Below are 25,065 nucleotides of genomic sequence, written 5' to 3' on the forward strand. Positions count from 1 at the left end.
GAACTTGGAACTCCATTGCAAAGAAGTATCAAGGTCAAGTTCTCTCTTTTTTCTTATTGTTCTGATAATGGTTTGAGGCTCATCTGAATCCCAAGCAACGCCGTCTTCCGCGGCATCACGACTAGGCGTCATGGCTCCTCGCGGTTTAGCTGTGGCCACATTTGGAATGCACTATCAACGTTGTCTCGGCAGAGGTGGAAACTCCAACTCTGGAGGCATGGTCAACGATTGTGACGTCGTCTCGTTGCTCGGAGATCTCTCTTTCTCTATCTTGACAAAAGGCAAACAAAAAAATAAAGTAAAAACATTGAAAACGAAAAGAAAAAAAACTTTTGGGGAATAAAAAGAAAAAAAATAGAGACTTATTGAGAAATCTTATTTAACTACAACTTAGGCCATCTCCAGTAGGAGAGGGCTATATTGGGGCCAGGGCTATAATTCTCTAGAAATATTATTCTTTATTCATGCAATAGTGAACCGTCTCCAGTAAGGCAAGGCTAAATTTTAGCTCTTTCAAGTATTATATGGTTTTAAATTATGTTTTTCAAATTTGTCATTTTATTTTATTATAATAATATTTTAATTTAGACCAAAATTAATTTTTGAGACAAATCAATAATTTTTTTAAGGTGTACGTTACTAATGGCCATATAATTCTAACCATTGATTGTAATTATGTTGAGCAATATATAATTGATAACCACTGATATGCATTTGACCATTGGGAAGAATTTGATTCTCAATTCAACCAATGACAAGCTGCTACTTGCTCATTATTTGGTCTTTTTCTATCGGCTCAAATGCTCCACGTTTTGATTGTTCATCTGACATGTTAGGACCACAAGTTTGGACTGGGCTAGCCAAAGGGCTAAGAGCACTATGACCCTTTTATGGCCCTTTGGCTCTCTTCTAATTTGTTGTTAGAGATCAAAAAATGGTTAAATTATAGGAATTGGCCCTTTGAACCCCATTATTGGAGACTTAGAAGGATCAAATGTGGTAGAATTAGACTTTTGAGACATCATCAACTTATACTTTGTTATCCTAGAGAATTTAATACTGAATCCAATGGGGAAGGAAAATCTTAGATGCTTTTCTGATGAAGTCTAAAAAGAAGCTGAAAGGAAGGAAAGAAAATCTAGAAGAGATTTTTTTTTTTTTTTGAATAAGAGAATTTTTTTCTTAATGGTGATGAGATTTTACATTAATATGGAGATGGGATTTTTAGTTATTTTGTCCTAGTATAAAGTACCCTTCACTAGTTAATTTTTTTTATCATAGAACAATGGCTAAGCATGGAGCTCTCCTATGTTCTTATGCTTTCACCATTCTCATACTCACTTTGATCTTATTGTGCAATGCTGTTGATGAAGATAGACATGCTCATGTTATGTACTTAGGGTCACTTCCAGATGACAAACTGTACTCACCGTTGTCTCACCACCTTAGCATTCTGCAAAGAGTAGTTGGGAGAGAATCTGCTGCAAATTTGTTAATAAAAAATTACAAAAGAAGTTTCAATGGATTTTCTGCCAATCTCACTGAACATGAAAAAGAAGAGCTTGCTAACATGAAGGAAGTAGTCTCTGTCTTTCCAAGCACAACTTTCCAACTTTAAACAACACGATCATGGGAGTTCATGGGCTTCAATGAGAAAATCAGAGGGAATGCCATTGTTGAGAGTGATGTCATCATTGGTGTTCTTGACACTGGAATTTGGCATGAATCGGAGAGCTTTAAAGATGAAGGATTCGGTCCTGCTCCCAAGAAGTGGAAAGGTACTTGTAAAGGTGGTCAAAATTTCACTTGCAACAACAAGCTCATTGGAGCTCGGTTTTACTCGTCATCAGACTCGGCAAAGGATGTAATAGGTCATGGGACCCACACTGCCTCAACAGCAGTAGGGAACTTGGTAAAAGATGTGAGCTTTTATGGACTAGCACAAGGTACCGCAAGAGGAGGAGTTCCCTCTGATAGATTTGCTGCATATAGTGTCTGCACTGCAGACAGGTGCAAATCATACGATATCCTGGCTGCTTTTGATGATGCTATTGCTGATGGAGTTGACATCATTACAGTTTCACTTGGAGCATCTTCGGCAATTCCAATCGCTCACGATCCTATAGCGATCGGTTCTTATCATGCAATACAAAAAGGGATACTAACCACAAATGCTGCGGGCAACAATGGTCCTATTGGTGGTACTGTCTCAAGTGTTGCACCATGGATGCTCACAGTTGCGGCCAGTAGCATAGATCGTGGGATCATTGACAAGGTTGTTCTTGGAAATGGAAGGACACTTGTTGGGAATTCTGTCAACTCTTTCACATCAAATGAAACAGGTTTTCCAATAGTAGAGGGAAAAGATGTTCGTAATAAACGTTACACTGAAGTCCAAGCTGGGCATTGTGAAGATTTGTGCATAGATAATGATGCGGTAAAAGGAAAGATTGTGTTATGCGATGAATTAACTGGAACTGTTGAGGCCCGTAGAGCTGGTGCAATTGGCACAGTTTTAAAGAATAATATACTAGCGTTTGAAGGAGTTTCTGAAGTTCTCCCACTACCAGCAATAACTTTAAGGGATGAAGAATATAATGTTGTCAAGTCCTACATGAACTCCACTAAAGATCCTCGAGCCAACATATTAAGAAGCGAAATCATAAAAGATGATTTTGCACCTATGGTTGCTTCCTTCTCATCACGTGGGCTTAATAAATTTTTACCTGAAATTATAAAGCCAGATATTAGTGCCCTGGGGATTGATATTTTGGCAGCATATTCACCTGTTGCCCCTATCACAAAGAGCGCTGAAGACAAGCGGTGTGTGAGATATACTCTACTATCTGGAACCTCCATGGCTTGTCCCCATGCTGCAGGTGCAGCTGCATATGTTAAAGAGATGCACCCTGATTGGTCTCCAACTGCCATTAAATCATCTCTTATGACTACAGCTTGGCCTATGAATAATACTAGCAACTTCCCTGGTGAATATGCTTATGGATCTAGACATATCAACCCTCTGAAAGCTATTGATCCGGGGCTTATCTATGAAGCTTCTAAAGAAGATTATATAAACTTTCTCTGCATGGTGTTCGATGAGGCTGATGTTAGACTTATTTCTGGACTGAATTGGAATTGCCCCACAAGCTTTGACAAGGGATCGCCAAAGGATCACAACTATCCTTCATTGGCATCTGTTGTTACACCAACGATACCGTTTAACATTAGCTTTCATAGAACAGTTAAAAATGTTCGCCTTTCAAACTCTACATACAAGGCCAAAATCTTGCCAAATTCTGAGGTTGACATCAAAGTGGTGCCTAAAGTTCTTTCCTTTAATTCACTGAATGAGGAGAAGACTTTTGATGTGACCATTGTCGGGAAAGCTTTGCAAGTTGGATCATATGTGTCTTCATCGCTCATTTGGTCTGATGGAACTCATAATGTCAGAAGTCCAATTCTTATAAGTACTTAATCATAGTTTCATTACTGATGATACTCCGTTTATTGAAGAGTGGCAATTTCTAAAGAGTAGCAGACTCATTCTGAAACTATTTATATTGAAAATAAAAATGTTGCTATAGAATCTAATTCTGATCATTCAAAAGAAATGTATTTTGGCAACAGTATAACATGAATATGAGCAACTAGTCTTAAAAGCCAGCCCTACTTATAATATTTCGCCAAATTCGATCCCTAAAGGTGTCAAAAAAATATTTGGTTGGACTCGGCCATTAAAAGACAATAACTCAACCTTGATGATATAACAGTTACAGTACCATAGATTCTTTTTATGTCTCGACCCCTTAAGCTATAAATCCTAGTTTTACTCTTGGACTTGTAGCCGTTCAAAAACAATAACTAGGAGTCGGATAGTCCATATCCGGTTCAAAAACAATAACTATAGAGTTGGATCCACAGTCCATATCGGAAACAAAAACCACCCCAGATTTTAAATCCAAATATAAAAGGATCAAAATCAGAAGAGCAATGCTAGCAACATTCTCCATCTACCTTCCCTTTCTACCTTTCCCACATATTAACTAACTTTACAATTTTTCTTCTTTCTACTTAAATTCTTAATTTTCTCCACTCTGTCTCTTCTCTCTCTATCTCTCTAACGGGAGAGAATTCCTCTCTCATTCTCTTGGTTCAACACAAACCCCCAATTCAGATGATCATTTTATTAATTAACAAATCACTATGATTGAAGGAGATTGATGACCTATTATTCAAACACTGATTCAATTTTGTTTAAAACCTAGAATTAAACTACATGATATGAGAACAAGGAATGTAGAGACAACAATGAAGGCTTCTAGGTTTCAATCATTATTTCTATTTTTTGCGTTTTATATTTTCTTCAAAAGGATTCTAAGATCTGAATGTGTGCTGTTGTATTTTACTATGTCAAGAGGGTGGGAAACTTTTTTTTTTTTTTTTTTGACTTTGTCAAGGAGAACCCAAAGGCTTCCTAGGCCCAAGATAAACCCCTTCGGCGCATGTGAAATGCTCCAACTGTGCATTGCAGCACAGTGCCTGACCACTTTGACAGCTTCGGGGTTCGAACCTGGGTTGGGGAGCACACCCAACTAGGCAAGAACCACTAGGCCACTTGCAGTGGTTGGTGGGAAACTTATTTGATTTGGGCTATATAATTGAAACCAGAAGGTCTATAATTGGTATTTCATTATATTTGAATTTAGGTGGCTTTGTTTGATCTGGGCATTGGAAACTTCTTTTAGTCTAGATATTACAAAAGAAATTTCTTCTCTGGGCTATGCAATTGTTTCTAGAAGGTTGGTATTGAATCAAAGAAGAATTGGTATGGTATTAAACCAAAAAAAAAATGATACAAAGATAAAGGAAAAGGTGGAAGACGAAGAAGAATATTCTACTATTCGCAGAGAGAGAAAACAGAGAAGAACAAACATTATTTATTTTTTTGATCGGGAAGAAGAAGAATGATTTAAATGAAAATATAAGAAAATGAGAAAGAGTTGCTTGTGCAATAATGAGGGCTATACTCGGAAAATATAATACTCAATTTGTAAAACATTAAATGCCATGGTTTTGAGTGAAATAAGAGGACAAGTGTCAGTTAATATGTGAGAAAGGTAGAAAGGAAAGGTAGATGGGGAAGGTTGCTAGTATTCCTCAAATCAGAAAACCTACAGAGACACTGGAATCCTATACCAAACACGTGGAACATCCTTGCCAAGGAAGAACGGTCAAAGCTTGTGGGAACCAGAATGTTTAAATTTATATTCTGAGGCTAGAGTTTCTTTATTACGAGTTTGTTTAATGAATTCATATGTCTATAAATTTGATTCAATTAAACATGCAACCCTACTATATTTTGAATGATTTTCGGTATTTTCTTATTTCCGGTTATCCTGCATTTTCATGAGTTACATATGTTAGCACACGCACTTTGTACTGAAAATGATAGTAATAAGTAGAGGAAAAACTAAGCCTCTCTAGACTGATTCTGGAAAATTTTACTTTATTTTCATGGAATTATAATATCTGAATCGTTTTAACTTCTCTAACACACACACACATAGGTACCAGGATCGGCCTTGCTGCTGTGCAGCATTGGCGACCGCACAGGGCACAACAAAGAGGGAGCACCAGATTTTTAAAATAAGATTTAATATATATATATATATATATATATATAAATAAGTAAGGAACGTTAAAAAAAATTGCAGATTTTTAGACGCAATTATTCCAGCATCTTTTCTTCTTTCTTTTTCTAATTGCACGCACGATGCCATTATTCCAGCGTCTCTTACTCTCTCCCAAACCTTGAAATCAAGCAAATTCTCTTTAAATTGGTTTCAATGGTTGTTCAATCCTTCAATTTCTTCTCATCATTTATCATCACCACTCTTTCTCCTCTCTATGCTTATGTTCTTCTATGGTGTTCATACGAATTCTTCGGGTTTCCATCAATGTAGGCTGAGGTACAAATCAAAATACGTATTAGGTGTTTTTCAATTTTGATACGTATTTTGATTTTGGGTTACTTGATTTCTGGGTTCTGTTGATTGCTAATTCGTTTTCAATTTTCAATATTAGGTGCAATTGGAAGTTGGAGTTCCAAGTCGATCTTGAGCAGAAAAGGAAAAATAAGGAGCAAAGTTGATTCCACGTTTTATTGTTCTATGCTCAAGTATTTACATTCAAAGTTTAGTAGACTGATGTTTGGCTTCTCTTTAGAGATGTCAATTACTGAAAATTTCTTTTTTTCATTTCATTTTATTGATGTATATATATTTTTTGCCCAGGGCCTTGAAAAACTTAGGACCGGCCCTGATATGTACATTGGTCTTTCATACCATATCCATGTACTAAATATGCTAATTATGTATATTAATTAGTGGGAAAGACCTCATACAAGATGCACGTGGAGATGCAAAATGAGGTAATTACTAATTAGTACGACTAATGACTGTAATTAGCTCGCAGCCTCGCACAATATGGTACAAAAGCATACACATGACATATATACACATGACCAAAAAAGAAAAGAAAAAACTACATATATAGGCCATTAGGATCACCTCTTGATCGACAACAAGTATCAATTAAGCCCGGGTTTGAATCCCACCGACGCTTATTGGAGTTAAATCCCAATATATTCTTGGTGGCCAGGGGGGAGGAAGCGTTCTGACAAGATCCCCCGAGCACGGATTAGTCTCTGGACCTAGGAAGCCTTTGAGAACACCGTGTGATTGACAAATAAATAAAAAAAGTATCAATTAAGCTAATTAGCTGTTTCTTCTTATTAATTGCTTTCTTCTGCTTCAACTTTTTTTGTATAGAAATCCTTTAGCAATCCACACGTAAATGCACAAATTCAATGTGCTCAGAGCTGCAATTACCCAGTAAAAGTAATCGAGGTGTGCGTGATTGATATTGTCACTAATCCATTTTTCACCATACTTAGAGCTAATTACTTGAACCAACGTTATTATCCCACTGCTTATGAAGTTTCCAATTCCGGTGACGCTGAGGTAAAATGCTGCTCCCAAGCTTCTCATTGCCTCCGGCATTTGATCATAGAACAACTCTTGGATTCCAACAAACGCAAATACATCAGACAAACCAGATATCACATACTGAGGAACTAACCACCACACTCTCATTGGAACAATTGCTTTCGGATTGTCCAGGAGGTTGTGATCTCCTAAAATCTTTACCCTTTTGGCTTCTACCACAGCTGCAACAACCATAGTGATTATTGATATTAATAGGCCAGTGCCAATTCTTTGTAGCATGGTAATACCTGAGGGATGTCCGGTGAATTTTCGGGCAGTTGGGACAAAAACACGGTCGTAGATTGGAATGACAACTATGATGGTGAGACCAACGAAGATTAGGAGGGAAGCTTGGGGAATCTGAAATGAACCTATTGACCGGATCATTGTGCTTCCTTGTTTGGTGAAGAAGGTCTGCACAAATGACTGGACTACAGCAAACATTAAGCAGCACATCCATATGGGAATGAGGCGTAGGAGGAGCTTTACTTGTTCCACTTGATTTAGTGAACATAGTCTCCAAGGATTTCTGGCCTCGCTTGAAGCATCCAAGTGGTCAATGACCATTGCCTTGTCCAAAAATCTATAGTTTTCAACTAATAAACTCACAACTCAAGCAAACATGGAAAAGAACACAAAGGCGCGCAATATCATAATTAGACTTAAAAACCAAAATGTTCGTGCGTTTGCAGTTTTGTGAATATACCTGAATTGGTTGGTATGTACGGAAGAAAGTGGCTGTTGCGGACTTGTGTCATCTCTGAAGTACACACCCGAACTGTCACCGGTAGTGACCTCGGTGTGCCGCTTCCTGACGACTGCCTAGGGGTCCTTGCTTTCGGTATTTCTTGATTCCCAATAGAAATAAAATTAGTGCCACCACCATGGAACCTGTCATTATTCCAAATCCTGCCGCCCAGCTTACATTGTCCTGGCACCCAATAACGAGTATCACATTAACAAATTCTTAATGAAATGATCAGCCCTGAAATTAACAAATTCTTACGTGTCCACGGTATACGAAATGTGGAGTCCTCTAAGAATTACTCATCCTTACTGGCTTATTCCTTCTACATATCCATTGCGTTGGTTTGACTGATCAATTATATGGGGGTGGAAACCCAAACAATCAAAATACCAAAACTGCATTTCGGTAACTGATTTGCAATGTTTTAGCTATTTTTCGTGATTAGGTGTCATTTTATGTAACGCTAGAGAAGTATGAAGATCTTGTTTTTATCAGAAGACGTTAAATGAAGTATGACTCACCCCGCAAGAGTAGGACAAGAATAACGAGTCACTAAAATAGACAGACCCAAGAGGAAGAGTACGTGGTAGTAACCTGGATATATATGACTACCAATATGGCAGCAGAGCCAGCAACAATAATCCCCAGGTACCACCAGTTGAAGAAGGAGCTTTTTGCCTTTCTTTCCTCTGGCGAGTCCTCAGAAAACTGGTCCGCCGCAAACGTCTGCACACATGGTTTGTGCCCGGCTAGCCCAACTGACAATATGTAAAGTGCCACAAAGAACATTGCTTTGCGCAAATGCAGTGGAACAACCGAAACTGTTACGGTCAACAAACTCATTCCCTAAAACACATGAAAAGGTAAATTGGTAATCACGGTCTGAAATAAAAAGGTTGGTTAGTTAATTATGTGTTACCTAAAGTACCATGCAGTAAATAATGGAGGAGACAAGGATGGTGGTGAATCGACCGAGAAAGGAATCGGCTATGAAGGCTCCGAGAAGAGGTAAGAGAGCCGAGACACCAGTCCAAGTGTTAACGTTTTTGGCAGCCATAGGAATTGGTTCCTCGAGTTCGTTTGTGAGGTAGGTGATGAGGTTACCAGACATACCATAGTAAGCAAATCTCTCTGCCATTTCGACAACTGAAACAAATAAAACGAAAATGAAAAAAAAAAGAAAAAAGATCGACAAGTAACTAACTGAATTAGAATTCTCTTAAAAGTTGGAAAATTAGATCTATATATACATGCACTTACAGATGATGAAGATGGCAGCAGTCCAGCCTCCTTTCGAAGGATTTTGTTGGCTGATGATGTTTTCCTCAATATCTTCGTCATGATGATGCCCGTGTGGAGAGCCAGAGCTGTTCATAGAATTTAATTGGTGACTATTTGGTGTTGGTTTAATGAATCTGTTGCAATATATGGAGGTGAGTATAATCTAGTATTTTACGGGACGTTTAATTTGAGTCTACCACCTTGGCCTCTTTTTTTATTTTTTTGGGATGAGAAATGACAACTCTTTTATTGATCAGCGGAATCATACATAATGACCCATGTGGGGCTGACAGAAAAAATCATGACCTAAACAATTCAACCATTTTAAAAACAATGAACCACATCAAAACAGCATTCAACATCACCCATGAGACATCAAAATAGGCACAAATGAAGTGACAACTCTTGGCGTCATATCTCAACAAAAGTCGAGCTTGGTGCAATTGCAAAGAGCAAAACAACACGAAACTGGGCCCATGGACAAGTCCCAAAACCGCCATCCAAGCAGCCCAACAATTAGCCTTAGGGTGCCCAAAAGGAGGGAGAGCCCAAGCTCGAGGCCCAATAGGGTTCCAAATGCTATGGGCACCCAGCCACAGCCCAGCACACCGGTCGCCTGACGGATCCCAAATCTGGATCCCAGCTTGAGGAAACTGTGACACGCTTAAAGCAAGCGCCCAATTTAACCCTGCAAAATGTTGTTGTCAGTATAAAATAAGTAAAGATCGTTCTAGCCGGGGATTGATGGTACGCCTGTAATTGCAAAAACAAAACAAAACAAATAAAGAATTATTAAAAGTATAAAGTATTATTTACAAAAATAAAACAAAGAATAAAAATATATACAAGTAAACACAAAAATGGGGTTTTAGAATTATAAAACTGAAAATTAAAATAAAAAAAATAAAACAAATGTAAAAACATATATACAAGGGTGGAACGCAAGGAACAAGGATCAAAACCACAATCATATGCATGAAATCCATTTACAATTCCTATAGTTGATTATCTATGTCATGAGAAAGAAGTTGACCATGTTAAACGTTAGAAAGCAAATGATTTCCCATTTTTTACTTTCCTTCAATATTTAATCTAAGTGAAAGCACCTAAATTAAATCTATTGAACATGTCATCATAGTCTAAAAAGTTAGCTAATCAAAACATGTTCAACGCATAAAGAACAAAGAAAGGAGGTCAACCAAAGTGCACAACCTAGTATGAAAAAGTTCATCTATTTGCAATCCTCCTTAATTGATTTCGACTTTTGTACAAATCCTTTACTACTTTTGAAATAGGTTTACAAAACTATTAGGTGAATTGTTTACCTAAATCTAGCACCAATTACATGCATATATCCTAAGTTGGCCACCAAAGAACACAAACATGCAAAAGTTTTCTGTAATCCAAAATCAATCAAGCAATCTCACATAAGCAACATAAAAATCAACATATAAAAATCACAACTTTATTTCAAAACATATAAACCGGCCTTAAACTTTACCCTAACGTCATGTTAACTAGACTTCATAACTCCACAAATCAAACAAAGGAAAACAAAAGAAAGTATGAAATACACCTTGAAAGCGAAGCCTGGAGACAAAGAACTTGAAGATCCTTGAAAGTAATCAATTTTCTAGGGACGACACAAGGGTTAATGGAGGCTAGGATCTTGATGTATTGCATGACTTCTTCTCCTCCTTGGTTGAGACGTAGAGCTTCTGAAGACTAGAGAATGGAGAGAATTTTCTTTGGAATTTTCTGAGGGGAGAGAGGTGTTGTGTGAAGTGGTGTCAATGATGCTCTTATTTATAGGAGGATGTCCAAGCCTTCTGGATCATTCTTTTAACTTCTAGGAATTATCTGCTTGCGCCACATAGCTCCAACCAATCAGATAAATCCACATCAGCATTCTTGTGTCATCCAACCAATGAGAAACCTTCAAAATAACACCTTGATTTAAGAGAGATTATTTTTGCATTAATTACATGATTATTTTCTGATTTATCCCCTCAATTTCAACCTTTCTGCTTGTTGCAATCCCTTGAAATTCTCCTTCCTTATCTATCGAAGTCTCCCTTTGGCCATAATCATGTCTAGATGCATTTAGGATTTAATTGAGATGTCATTATCCATATATATTCTTGAAATTCGGCCAAAATTAGTTTGTGTTTAATACGGACCCAAAATCTGATTTTTAACCATCTTTTCTTGCCAAAAATGACTCCCAATCCATATCACCTTTGTAGAGGACGTTTTGAGCTTGTTCTTGGGCTCTCCTAGTCCACCCAGGTATCTTATTGTCATCAGGACTCCTCATTTTTTGCCATTTCTCTTTATTTTTCCAACCATGCTTCCTGGTTGACTCAGGAGTCTTATTTTGAACAGGATTTCCTTGTTGGACCAGGAAAACTTCATTTCTTCGTTTCAGCTCATTTCTGCAGCTCTCGTGTCTTTCCTCTATCATTTCCAATGTTCCGTTGCTTCTCATGTGCCTTTAAGCTCATTTCTTCTCCATTTGCTCCAGTGCACCTAAAAATAGAAACTTTTATTAAACTTACTAAAAATAGAAACTTTCTAAAGATTGAAACTTTCCTATTCAAGAAGGATTTATTTAAGGAAATAACTAAGTAAATATGAGGAAATAACATTTAAAACGTCGCATTAAAATGTTCCTATCAAACTATACAACACCATCGCAGATCTCCACTGATCTAAGCTGAACACTTGACCCCACAATCGTCGGCGATTGAAGAGCAGCCAGCACCACGCAGAGACAAGACGACGTCGACCCAAGAAGATCTCTACTAGCGGTCGTCTTCCTCAGACCGGCATAAACATATCAATTCGGAGCCCAAAACAAGGTCGTTGTTGTTCAACCTAGCCACCACCCATGCCGGCTACACGCACGACTGTCCAGGGCAGAGAAGGCCAAAGATTCGCAACTGCCGAGCTCCCATTGACGTGCAGGAGCACCGACCTCGAAACCTCTATCTAGGCCGACCAAAACTGCCTCTTGACTTCGAAATAAAATTCCACCGCCACCCATGTCACGCCCTGATTTTTAAACATTATTAAAAATCAATATAATTTTCATAATTATACAGACGTGATGGTCCAGCCATCAATACAAAATACCTAAAAACTTTTTCCTTTTTAAACCAAGTACATACTGACGCCCTAAATGCACTATGTCAATACAGATTCGCTCCGCAGAGTCATATATTACACAAGTTACGAATTAAATTGTCTCAACAAAATAAAACATAAATGCTCCTCAGAGCTTACTACATAGCGGAAGTCTTACCAACGGTAAAGTCACAAAATTGGCTTCCTACCATAAAGTTATCAATCTAATGTCTCAGTTTCAGCCACGATTTTCCTGACTTGCGAGATTCACACCTACACCATCGAATGGTGCACCAGGTTGCCACACAACAAACCCGGTAAGTTTATGAAATCTTGTATGAGTAAAACTCAATCCAACAACAAAACAACTCACACTGATAATAAGGAAACAACTCACACTTTGATTCCTGTTAAAAATGAATTGAAGGAAACAAATCACACTTTGATTCATTACAAACACGTAATAAAGGAAAGCAACTCACTCTTTGATTCCTTTCAAAAACAAATTGAAGGAAACAACTCACACTTTGATTCCTTACAAAACACGTAATAAAGGAAAGCAACTCACTCTTTGATTCTTTTCAAAACATAATAAAAGAAAGCAACTCACACCTTGGTTTCTATCAACATGAAATAAAGAAAGCAATTCATACCTTGATTCCTTTCAAATCGTAAATAAGGAAAGCAATTCACTCCTTGATTCCTTAAAACACATACGCATGAGTTAGAAATAACCATACTCTGTTACCCTATGAGATACACTAGCAGACAGACTAGAGCTCTAACTGAATCATAACCACTCGCCCGGCCAAAGGCGTGGTTACTCGATTAACTGCGTAAGGTCACAGTCACCCTGTGACCTTAATTCCTTAGGCCTTTCTGTCCCTCAAAATAAAACATTTAAAGAAGTTGCACATGACTCAAAATGTTACACAAATCTCAACGGTTTTCAAAACAATAGAAAATCAACATTTCTACAATCATTTGTTCTTCAAAAAGCCACACCTCAAAACAATAAATGTGCACAATCATGCATATTGTTTTCATCAACCAACAAAATCACCAACACATATAAATACACACACACACACACACACGTAGTCATCCACTTAGGAATGCCTACTAATACCAGCTAAAGTTTACAGTTAAATAAATAACTCCCAAAACGATAAAGGTAACTTCATTCATAAATGAACATTATGAGATTACTCACCCCGAAATTCGTGCTGCGTCTTCACATAACTAGATAACTTACAGAACGCACTCTGTCAAGCACCTAAGGAAAATATAGTCTCAGTTCACTACACGAATCACAAAGTGATTTAAAGTTCCAAATCCTCCAATCGAACTACAACCCGAAAGTAACACCAATCAAGGAAAAACTTTATTCGAGACCACCTAAAGTCTTTGGAACACTCCTACGATCGATATGTCAAAACTACAAGTCGATCGAATGGTCAGATCCTCATGGATCGAAACCGAGACAATCAAAACCGGTAAAAATCCTAACAAAATCATACAATCTCCAAAAATTACGTATTACATATCAAAATGTTCGTATTGACGAGTAGATGATATATAAACCTAGAAACTGCCCCTGACATGGCCGAAAACTCCGCCAAGCGCCACCACAGGTGGTGGTACACCGCCGCCAGCTAAACTCAAAACCACAACAATCCAACCGTCCAAAATGTACTTTATACCACGAGGATAAACTTTAATACTTGAGGTTTTGGCCAATTCGGCCTAGATCGGCCGAAATCAAGCTCGCAAGCCAGAATCAACTGTTCACCTATGGTTGCAACTCCATAACAAGAATCGACCAAAACCACCACCAAGGATTGATAACGGAGGCTTATGCGAGCTCAACAAGATTGGTTTTAAGCTCTCTCGTCGCCGTAATTGAGAGAACCAGTCGGGTCTGACAACTCCAATCTTCGTCGCCTTGCTACGTCACTGTGGGTGAGAATCACCGCTAGAGACCACTGTAGAGAGGACCACACGGAGGAGGCGAAGCGATTTGGGTTGGTTTCACCGCCGGAAAAAGGAACGTCGGCCAGCTTGGAAATCCGGGTAATGGTCGGGTCGGTCACAGTTGAGGAGAGAGAACAGAGGTTTTGGGTTTTCCAAAAAAGGCAACTTTCCAAAAATGAAAATAGTAGATTTCTGAAAACAGAAATTTCTATTTATAGTGGTTTCCAAAAATATTTGAAACTTCCAATGGCTATAACTTTCGCATACGAACTCTGATTTATACATACCACATGTCCAAGAATTTGTATCGACGTGCTCTACAACTTTCATGAAGGAACTTTTCATAGAAACTCAATGTATAAAAAGTCAAACTTCAAGCCCCCCCCCTAAAACTATGCATTTCAAATAAAAAATTGTCCGAAAATAAATGCACTTCACAAATGATATACGAATAAAGCATCACACCCATAATTCGTACAACTGGTCCATTAGTAATTGCAATAATTAAATAACGAAAATTCAGGTCATCACAACCCACCTCATCAGATTGATCAAAGAAGACAGGAAATCCAGTCCCTCCGACCAAAACTGCTAGAGCAACGCCAAGAAACCCTAGTGAGACTCTCCACCTCTCAAGAGAGTTTTTCATTTTTTTTTTAAAACCTTTTGAATAGGTATTACCTTGGCCTTCAATTCTCTAATATCAAGTTTCTTGACTTTCTGATTTAGTCTATAATAAACTGATGTAGGACAAGATTTTAGCCAATTTCAACAAAAAAATCTCAAAAGAAAGAAGCGTCTTCGCATTAAGAAGAATCATTTGATATGAATATTGAAAATTGGTATTTAAATAGGCTTCTTAATGATGAAATTAATCATAAATTACTCTTTTAGATATATCAGGATTCTTGAGCAACATTTTGGTTGGGATTCCAAATACATATTTGTGTAATATTCTTTAGTATCTAGGATTCTATTTCTGACATTTATTTAATGATGTTTAATTAGGTTTCCTAGTTTTAGTATATAATAAATTGTTCTTTTTGTTTTCTAGTTGTATTAGGTTTATGCTATGTGCCCTATATAAGGCACCTCTTAGATTGTAATTTTCATTCAAGTTCTCAATAAAAATAAAAATAAACCAAATATTAGAGAAGTTTCTCTATGTTTCTTATGGTTGTGCCCGTAATTGCTAGTGGATTAGAGTTTATCTCATATATATTTCGACGCTTGACGGAGCCTCTTGCTATCGTGTTCACGCTTTCCGCATCACTTTGTTTTATATATGTAAAGCCGGTAAGAAGATCACAAGTTGAAGTTTTACATGGAAAATTAATTTAAGTTGTGATATTATTGAAGATTGGACAATTATTAGCTAGGTTCACCCCTTGGGTGAATGAGCATATTCACCACCTCTTGCGATTAAGGTATAATAACTTTATAATTTTCTAATCCGACCATTTATGTTGTATAACGTAATACAAAGATTAGCTTTGTAAAAAACCAATCAAATTGAAGATCTTTTAGTTATTCATTTCTATGAAATACATGGACGGTTCATCATAATAGTAGTAAGTGTTGTTAGAACCATCCAATTGTTTGAATCAATTAGATAATTAAACGATTTCTGATTCGATTGATTTTTTACAGAGATAATCTTTAAAGGCTTATTTAAAATATGGGCCGTTGGATTATGAATTTATTAAATAAAAGTATGTTAATCGACAATGGGGGTGAATATGCTCGTTCATCCTAAGGGTGAATCTAAGAATTATTCTTGGAGATTTGGGTACGTAGAAAATATGTACGTAGCATTGATTCTGTATTTAAAAATTTGAAACTTTCAGTTAATTTTTTATTTTTTACTTATTTATTTTGAGTGAGTGGGAGGGTTAAGCAGGTCTTACTAATATTAATGCATAAAATTAGTAAGACCTTCATTTCTTTTGTCTGGTACCGAGTTTAGCTTACAATAGTGTACAAAGAAGTCTTTATTAGACTAATTAATGTACGTACTGGTAGCCTTGATCAGCTCTTGATCATACATATCAGTTCAGTTCTATCTCCTTATTGCATTCTTTGGCTTCGATTCTCTTGTATAGAAATCCTTTAGCAGTCCAAACGTACAAGCAGAAATTCAACGCGCTCAGTCCTGCGATTACCGAATAAAAGTAATCCAGGTGAGATCGATTGATATTGTTAGTAATCCATTTTTCACCACCCTTTGAGCTGATTGCTTGCACCAAAGTTATTATCCCATTGCTTAAGAAGAATCCAACCCCAACAACACTGAGGTAAAATGCTGCTCCCAAGCTTCTCATTGCCTCTGGCATTTGATCATAGAACAACTCTTGCATTCCAACAAATGCAAATGCATCAGACAAACCACATATCATGTACTGAGGAATTAACCACCAAACTCTCATTGGTACTATTGCTTTCGGATTGTCCAGGAGGTTGTGATCTCTTACAATCTTTACCCTTTTGGCCTCTACCACAGCTGCAACAACCATGCTCATGATGGAGATTAATAGGCCAGTGCCGATTCTTTGTAGGATGGTAATTCCTGATGAATGTCCTGTGAATTTTCGAGCAATGGGGACAAAAACACAGTCATAGATTGGAATGGCAACAACAATGGTGAGGCCAACAAAGATTTGGAGTGAAGCCTGGGGAAGTTGAATTGATCCGATTGATCGGATCATTGTGCTTCCTTGCTTGGTGAAGAAGGTCTGAACAAAGGATTGGACTACTGCAAACATTAAGCAGCACATCCATATGGGAATGAGGCGCAGGAGGAGCTTCACTTGTTCCACTTGATTTAGTGAACATAATCTCCAAGGATTTGTGGTCTCGCTTGATGCATCCTGGTGGTCAATCACCATTGCCTTGTCCAAAAATCTAGAGTTTTCAACTAGTAAGCTTAATTACAACTCAAGGAGACATAGGAAAAAAGAAGAAGAAGAAGACATTATCATGAACTAAAAGAGTTTGTAAGGAAAATTCTTAGGTTCACCTCTGGGGTGAATGAGCATATTCACCCTTTATTGTGATTAATGCATTTCAACTTTATAATTTTCTAAGAACAATTCTTAGGTTACCCCTAGGATGAACAAGCATATTCACCACATTGTCAATTAACATACTTTTACTTAATAAATTCATAATCCAATGGTCCATATCTTAAATAAGCCTTTAAAGATCATCTCTATGAAAAATCAATCGAATCAGAAATCGTTTAATTATCTAATTGAATCAAACAAATGGATGGTTCTAACAACATTTACTACTATTATGATGAACCGTCTATATATTTCATAGAAATGAATAACTAAAAGGTCTTCAATTTGATTGATTTTTTACATAGCTAATCTTTGTATTACATTATACAACATGAATGGTCAGATTAGAATTATAAAGTTATTATGCCTTAATTGCAAAAGATGGTGAATATGCTCATTCACCCAAGGGGTGAGCCTAATAATTGTCTATTTTCTAATCTAATCATTCAAGTTGCATAACATCATACAAAATTAGATTTGTAAAAAAATCAATCTAATTGAAGACCTTTTAGTTATTCATTTCTATAAAATACATGGACGGTTCATCATAATAGTAGTAAATACTGTTGTTAGAACCATTCATTTGTTTGATTCAATTAGATAATTAAACGATTTCTAATTCGATTGATTTTTTACAGAGATGATTTAGGGAAACTATAATGAATGGTAACTAGTAAGAAAGTACCATTCGTAATGGTGACTAGTAAAATTGATGAATGGTAACTAAAAGAGTTTCTAATGGTATTAATTATTATCATGGATTTATATTATTTCAGTATGAGGGTGCATAGAGTCCCCAGTGTTCTTAATTAGTCAAACTTATATGATTAACAAAATTTGTAAAACGGAAGAGCATGTGATAATGATGGTTTGCAGTTTCTGTGTATACAGAAATGGAAAAAAGATAAGATAAGATATGATGACATGTCACGAGATGAAGGTGGTCACTAATTAAGCTAGTGGGATCAATCTAGATGTCAATTTTTTTATCTTAGTGTGGTCACCTATTTCAACTAGTTAGAGAAGACATGGGAGATAAAGAAAGAAAACGAAAGGCCAACAAATCAGAACTCGAAATGTATATAAGAGCAAATTAAAGTAAGACTAATACATGCAGTTTTGTGTATAAACCTGAATTGGTTGGTATGGACCAACGTAGTATGTGGCTGTTGCTGACAATACTCATCTAAATCTTGACCTGTTGTGACCTCCATGTGCTGCTTCCTGAGGGCGGCGACAAATACCTGGGCCACCTTGGTGAAGGGACTGCCCAAGGGTCCTTGCCTTCGGTATTTCTTGATTCCGAGCAGAAAGAGAATCAATGCCACCACCATGGAGCCCGTGAGTATTCCAAACCCTGCCGCCCAGCTTACATTGTCCTGACATTAGAAATTTACCCATAAATGTCTGGAAATTTGGCATTTTTAATTATTTTTTTAAAATAATATTCAATGTAACCTCCCAGACCCAAAATAATAAATAAATATTCAATGTAACCTTCCAATATGTCAGCCAATACATATACCCTTCTCTAACAATTTTTCGTCCTCATTTTCTCTATTTGGTAGACGTTCATTTATCTATACAATAATTCCTGCTTGCCCAAAGTATCTTGTACACAGACCGGTGCACACTACTATCGCAAGGTAGCAGACTTGATTCGTAGTGCAACCAGAACATGGAAGCAAGATGTGTTAAATGAAAAATTTCAACCCGAGGCGCACGATGCATGCCTTGAAAGTGACTGTCAAATTTCAAGTCGCCATACAAGAGATTGGAGATGATGACTTTGAGCTCAATGAACATGCCAATCTTCTGCTTGACATCCACCATATATAGTCGACACTTTGTAAGGAACCCGAATTTTATTTTTGCATCTAGAACTGCCAATGCAGTAGCACATAGACTAGCTGCTATGGCTTATGAATCCAATACTGATTAGGTATGGATAGACCAAGCTCCATTTTGTATTCTGGATGCTTTGACTTTTGATTGTAATCATCTTGATTAATCAATAAAGTTCTTGATGTTTTACTCAAAAAAAAAAAATTATCTGTACAACATTTAAAAATAAAGGGGGTAATACTTGATATATTTCTAAAAGGAACTGCGAGGGATAAATAAATCTCAGCCACTTGTATTAAATTTTTAAATGCTGAAACTATAACAATTTAAAATTGTGCATTTATTATCAGTAGACAAATGCACTTGTCTCTTACAATCTCTAAAAAACGATCCCTTAAGTGACTGCTCTGTATAAACATTTATGCAATTTTTTTTTTCTGTTATTTGTGATTTAATTAATTGTTTACCCCTCTTTAGTATAGTATTTATGTTAAAAAAAATTCTGTTTCATAACTGATTCATATTTTATTTTTTCTATTTATACAAAAATACATATATAGTTTCTTACTTTCTTGTGTTGAACTCAAACCTTTCACATATGACAATCGAACTGATTCATCTTTTGAGTATGTTTCATTGCAAGAGTTTATTTTATGTATAGGACTTCAAGTGTCATCTTACGTAACCACTAAAATATGGAAAGAGGAAAAATACCTGGATATATATAACTACCAAAACGGCAGAAGAGCCACCAACTACAATTCCCAAGTACCACCAGTTAAAGAAGGAGCTCTTCGCCTTTCTCTCCTCCGCCGAATCCTCAGAAAACTGGTCGGCCGCGAACGTCTGCACACATGGTTTATGCCCTGATAGCCCTAGTGACAGTAGGTAAAGCGCCACAAAGAACATTAATTTCCGCAGATGCAGTGGAATAGCTGAAACCGTTACGGTTAACAAACTCATTGCCTAAAGGACATAAAAAATATTAATAATCAGAGGCACATAACTAAAGGTCTGATTAGAAAATTAATTAAGTATCTGTTACCATGCAGTATATGATGGAGGAGACAAGGATGGTGTTGAATCTGCCGAGATAGGAATCAGCGATAAAGGCTCCGAGAATAGGGAGGAGAGATGAGACACCAATCCAAGTGTTGACGTTTTTGGCAGCTGTTGGGATTGGTTCATGGAGTTCATTTGTGAGGTAGGTGATGAGGTTACCAGCCAAGCCAAAGAAAGAAAATCTCTCTGCCATTTCAACAACTGAAACCCAGCCATAAAACGAAGATTAAAAACAATTAAGAGACTACTTCTACGCAAACATGGAGAAGTAGCTAGAGGCTATAAATTGGCTTACAGATGATGAAGATGGCAGCACTCCAGCCACCTCTGGAAGATTTTTTTTGGCTGCTGATGTTCTTCTCAACATCTTCATCTTGAAGATGGCCCTTTGGAGAGTGAAAGCTGTCCATAAAACTTTAATATACTGGTTAAGGAATTGGGTGTTGGTTTTAATGCAATGGTTTTAGCTAGTGCTTGCCCTCTTCACTTTTGGGCATTCAATTATCTGAGTTGAAAGTATAGTAACTTTCAAGAGTTTTATTTGGAAAGATTATTAGGTAGGATAAGAGACGTAAAATTTTGATGTTCTGCTATATATAGGATAGAAATTTGGTGGGACGGGGTTAATTCCTAGTTTCCTACTGATCAAGCTCAACTCAGTGACCACCAATATCATGGATACCAAACACATGAAGTTACTATCTAGCCTATGATCATAACTCATATCTCAACAATATCCATAACGTCCATCAGCACAAGCTAAGACTCTTGTCACTATGAAAATGAAGTATAACACACTATAACATTAGCTAGAATTCTTGCTAATTAACATCAATCGGTGATGTTGCCAACCAGTGGCGGATCCAGGATGTAAATTTGGGGTGGGCTAATGTACGGTTTGTTTATAAGAATTTTTTTTTCCCTATCAATATTACTTTCAAAAACTTTGAGACTAAATTTTAAATAAATACGAATAGAATTGCTGTAACTAACGAAAAACAGGGAGAAGAAATGTGGAAAGAGGAAAAAACAAGTAAGAAATTTTTAAGAAATAGTAATATAAATTATGGTAACAAAAGGGAAAAAAAAAGGAAGAAAAAAAATGGAGAAAGAACAAGAAAAAAAATAACAGGAACAAAAGAACGGAATGGGGTAGAACGCAAAAGAATTCATACCTCCAAGAGAAAAAAAGGGAAACAACATATCACTTTGCCAACTCAACCATTCATGGCTTTATGAAATTTTGGCGCAAAAACTGTGTAATATATTAGAAGATTTTTACCAAAGTGAATACGCCCATGTTGCCAACAAGAGCAGGACTCATGATGACCAGGTTATGAAAATGCTGGATTGGAAAAAGGTCATGTTTCTAACGCAATTTGGCATCCGGTGACCTCACATTCTTAGTGAAAGGGCATGCTTATTTATGTTACGTTAGTGATTTTTTTTCTCTGAAGTATAAAAATGGAAGGCAAAGGCAGTGACTAAGGAACCCTTTAATGTTTTGTTGCGTCATTGTGGTTACTTGCTTGAGACAAACGGTTTATCTTTCTATGGTTTAGTTATAGTGGTGATGTTTCTCTAGATTGTTGCCTTAGGGGTCTCTAATACGAATATATAGGGTGCGGCTATTGCCACCCTACGAACCACTTTGTTCACCCTACAACTTTCTGATTTATTGAAAGACCAAAATACCCTAAAATAGAATTACAATAAAGGATAATATCTTATTTGTTCAAGTAAATCCTGAATATGTGTCTGGCCCAAACTCTAGGTTACTTGACCTAGTGGTAATAGGGTTTTAATTAGAGATAATTTCACAGAATATCTTAGAGATATCCATTCATTGCATGATTATCTTTCCTTGTACAATTCAAATTCTATGCATTGTAGTCCTCTATATAAAGAGGCTCGTATTATCAATGAGAACACACATCAATTCTCTCCCAATTTCAGTTTTCCTTAAACATGTTATCAGCACGAAGCTCTAACCCTGAAACCGTAAAATCGTAGCCTTCAAACCCTAGCCACCACCGCCGCATATATTGAAGCCCTCAATCCCAGGATTCCAGAACCGGCAGCTGAACCACCAGAACAGGCTGGAAAACTACTGAACCCGCCACCAGAAGTATTGAACCAGCCCTCCAAGAAGAAAAAAAGGGATCCCTGCACCAGTTCACCACCTTCTGGACCTCCAATTGCTACCAAATTTTGCCACAAGCAGCACCTCGATCCCAGGATCAAGGAACCGGAAACATAACTCTAAAGACCAGTCTAAAAGTTGCTGAACCGGCCTGCAGAAAAACCGGTAGAAGAAAAAAAAAAGGAAAAGAAGGCAGCCCAGAAGCCCAAGCCCAGAGGCCCACTGACACGGCTCACTGCCACGTCAGCACAGGGACCCACTACCACGTCAGCATCCGGGACCCACTAACACGTCAGCATTCGAGCCCATTGCCACGTCAGCATCCGGGACCTACAGGCACGTCAACACAGGGACCCACTGCCACGTCATCTCTGGACCCCACCGCCACTTCAGCACCGGTCAACGCTGGTTAACGCCATTGACCGTTTCCAATCAACTTTTCCGATCATTTTTCAACGACTTTTCCTGGTACTTTTTCAAGCGATTTTTTCCAGTCAAATTTTCCTGCTACCTATTTCGAGGTATTTTTTACTAAAAGATCCCATTTTTGAAGTTTTTATTTCTCTTCTCTTCTTTTTCTCGGGGACTTGCAAACTCCTTTCTTCTAACCCCCCCTTCTTCATCATAGGGGAGACCTAATTAAGCCGAACTGTCGGGGTTCGTGCTCACTCCAAGCTTGGAGCTTGTTGATATCTCCAAACTTAGAGTTTGTAGAGAATTTATGATCGACCACTTACGTCATTGTTTCGATCTAATCCAATACCTCTTGGAATTGAATTTCTTGGAAGCAATTACACTAAAAAATTCCTAATTTCTTGGCAGCGATTACGCTCAGAAACTTTATATGTTTTCGTGGTAGCCTTTTATGCCCCGAAACTAACCTTAATTTCTTGTTCTCTTTCAAGATGAGTAACCTGAACAAATTGGACTTTGCTCCATTGGGAACAACTGGCTCTGGATATCACAGGTGGGTTCGTGATGTCCGCCAGCATCTCAAGGCTGATGGAATCCTGGATACGATTCTCGAGCCTAACCAGGACGTGCTAACTGTAGAGTAAGCTCAAGCTTTGGAAGCAAATAGAGTAGCCTTAGAGGCAAATAAGGCGAAAGCCATCATCCTAATGACTCGTCATATGGATAATTCGCTCCAGTACGAGTGTATGAATGAAGAAGACCCCAGAAGGCTGTGGGTCTCACTCGAAGAAAGATTTGGCAACTTCCGTGACTCCCTGCTTCCTGACCTAGAAGTGAGATGGCATAGCCTCCGCTTCTGCGATTTTAAGTCAGTTCTTGAAAACAACTCGGAAGCACTTCGCATTAAATCCTTAATGGAATTCTGTGGTAAAGTGGTCACAGATGCGATGTTGATTGAGAAGACTCTCTCTACCTTCCCCGTCTCTGAATTGATGGTTGCTAAGAACAATCGAATCGACGTTACTACAGGACGGATCACAAGGTTGTCATGAGCTCATTGGAGCTATGAATGTCGCTGAAAAGCATGACAACATCCTTGTAAAGAACTATAATTCGAGATCCGTGGAAACAGAGCATATTCTGGAATCCAATTATAGTCGCGCCCCTAAGAGAGCCCGCCAAGAGTGAAACCCTAATCTTAGGGATAGTTCTGGACATTCTGGTCCATATAATCGCTGTACTTGGGAAGGTAACAGCCAAAATAGGCGAACACGAAACCGAAGAGGTCAAATTGGAAAGAGAGAGGGAGGCAACGCCTCTGGCCATGTTGGTGACGCCCCCAACACTAAGAGCCATCTAAATGATGCTTTCAAAGCACCTCAATCAGTGGAGTCTGAGCAAAGAGATGTATGTTCTCGATGTGGAGTATCCGGTAATTAGGCACACATTTGTAGAGCTCGTGAACAAATTGTCACCACTTGCAAAGCATATTGTGAAGCAAGAGATGCTCACTATGTAGAACAAGAAGTTCAAGAAGATGATCTAGAGTGAAGGGTTGAAGACTACAAATCTGGCTGGGATCAATAGATCGCCAATTCTGTTTACGTCTTTATTTTTCCAAGAGATGTAATAGGCAATTGCCATATACTTCGTAGTAAATGCCATTGGTTTAGTTTTTCTTCACATAGGCTCATCCAAAATGAGTATGATGTCTATGAAGGTTTTGAGATAAGTGGTACTTAAACGAGCTTTTCTCCACCGACATCTCTCTACTCACCTGGTCATATTTATTTTGGAGTTACCGAAAGAAGTCAAACAACTACCTTTGTTTTGCATTAGCTAGCATTTAGATTTGATTCTCCTAATGGTTAAGAGACAATGATGTACTCCGTTGGCTTATGAATAAAATTTCAAGTTCTTTTCATTATGACTCCATTTTGATTATGAGCATATTACTTTGTGACTATGATGGCTGGGCTATCAGTATTAATTTAAGGACATGGAATAGCCCAAGTTCCACTTGCCATATGGCACCTTAATTATTGTGACAGAAACTCTCTACGCTCCTAGGGCCAATCGCACCTATGAATAGCCAACAGATTTCATGCGAAAACACATGTAGAGAGAAAAAATGAGTTCCTTTACAATACCTCTAACGATTGCTAACAAAGGCGCATCTTAGAGAAGTTTATCTGTCTCTCTAGTGGACTCTATGTCACTATTCGAGCTATTAAATCCAATAAAATCATGAGAGAAGATCTCTTGGATTTAGACACATATTGGGTTTGTCACAACAGGATAGGTCATCCTGGTCATGATATGATGATCCGTCTACCAAAGACTTCACATGGCCATCCTTTC

General features: G+C 37.6%; 2 protein-coding genes and 1 pseudogene across 3 annotated transcripts; 1 reads left to right on the plus strand and 2 right to left on the minus strand.

Annotated features, from left to right (window-relative positions):
- The first annotated feature begins 1,285 nt into the window (after nt 1-1,285).
- LOC112200995 lies at nt 1,286-3,478 on the plus strand (annotated as a pseudogene).
- Nucleotides 3,479-6,535: 3,057 nt separating this feature from the next.
- LOC112201003 (protein NRT1/ PTR FAMILY 5.4) lies at nt 6,536-10,777 on the minus strand. Its single transcript, XM_024342011.2, has 7 exons — nt 10,655-10,777; nt 9,058-9,831; nt 8,726-8,943; nt 8,392-8,643; nt 7,835-7,980; nt 7,756-7,797; nt 6,536-7,632 (listed from the first exon to the last, which is right to left on the minus strand). Exons 2-7 carry the CDS (start codon nt 9,170-9,172, stop codon nt 6,816-6,818), a joined length of 1,590 nt encoding a protein of 529 aa, XP_024197779.1. The 5' UTR covers nt 9,173-9,831; nt 10,655-10,777; the 3' UTR covers nt 6,536-6,815.
- A 5,289-nt stretch (nt 10,778-16,066) lies between these two features.
- Nucleotides 16,067-20,715, minus strand: LOC112189321 (protein NRT1/ PTR FAMILY 5.4). Of its 2 annotated transcripts, none has more exons than XM_040510069.1 (5): nt 20,473-20,715; nt 20,131-20,348; nt 19,800-20,051; nt 18,372-18,619; nt 16,067-17,079 (listed from the first exon to the last, which is right to left on the minus strand). In XM_040510069.1, exons 1-5 carry the CDS (start codon nt 20,555-20,557, stop codon nt 16,227-16,229), a joined length of 1,656 nt encoding a protein of 551 aa, XP_040366003.1. In that variant the 5' UTR covers nt 20,558-20,715; the 3' UTR covers nt 16,067-16,226. The 2 variants fall into 2 exon arrangements, with proteins under 2 accessions (XP_040366003.1, XP_024184392.1); XM_024328624.2 differs by having other exon boundaries at nt 20,443-20,707.
- Between the last annotated feature and the right edge of the window lie 4,350 nt (nt 20,716-25,065).

This window comes from Rosa chinensis, chromosome 1, assembly GCF_002994745.2.
Source record: "Rosa chinensis cultivar Old Blush chromosome 1, RchiOBHm-V2, whole genome shotgun sequence".
Lineage (NCBI taxonomy): Eukaryota > Viridiplantae > Streptophyta > Magnoliopsida > Rosales > Rosaceae > Rosa > Rosa chinensis.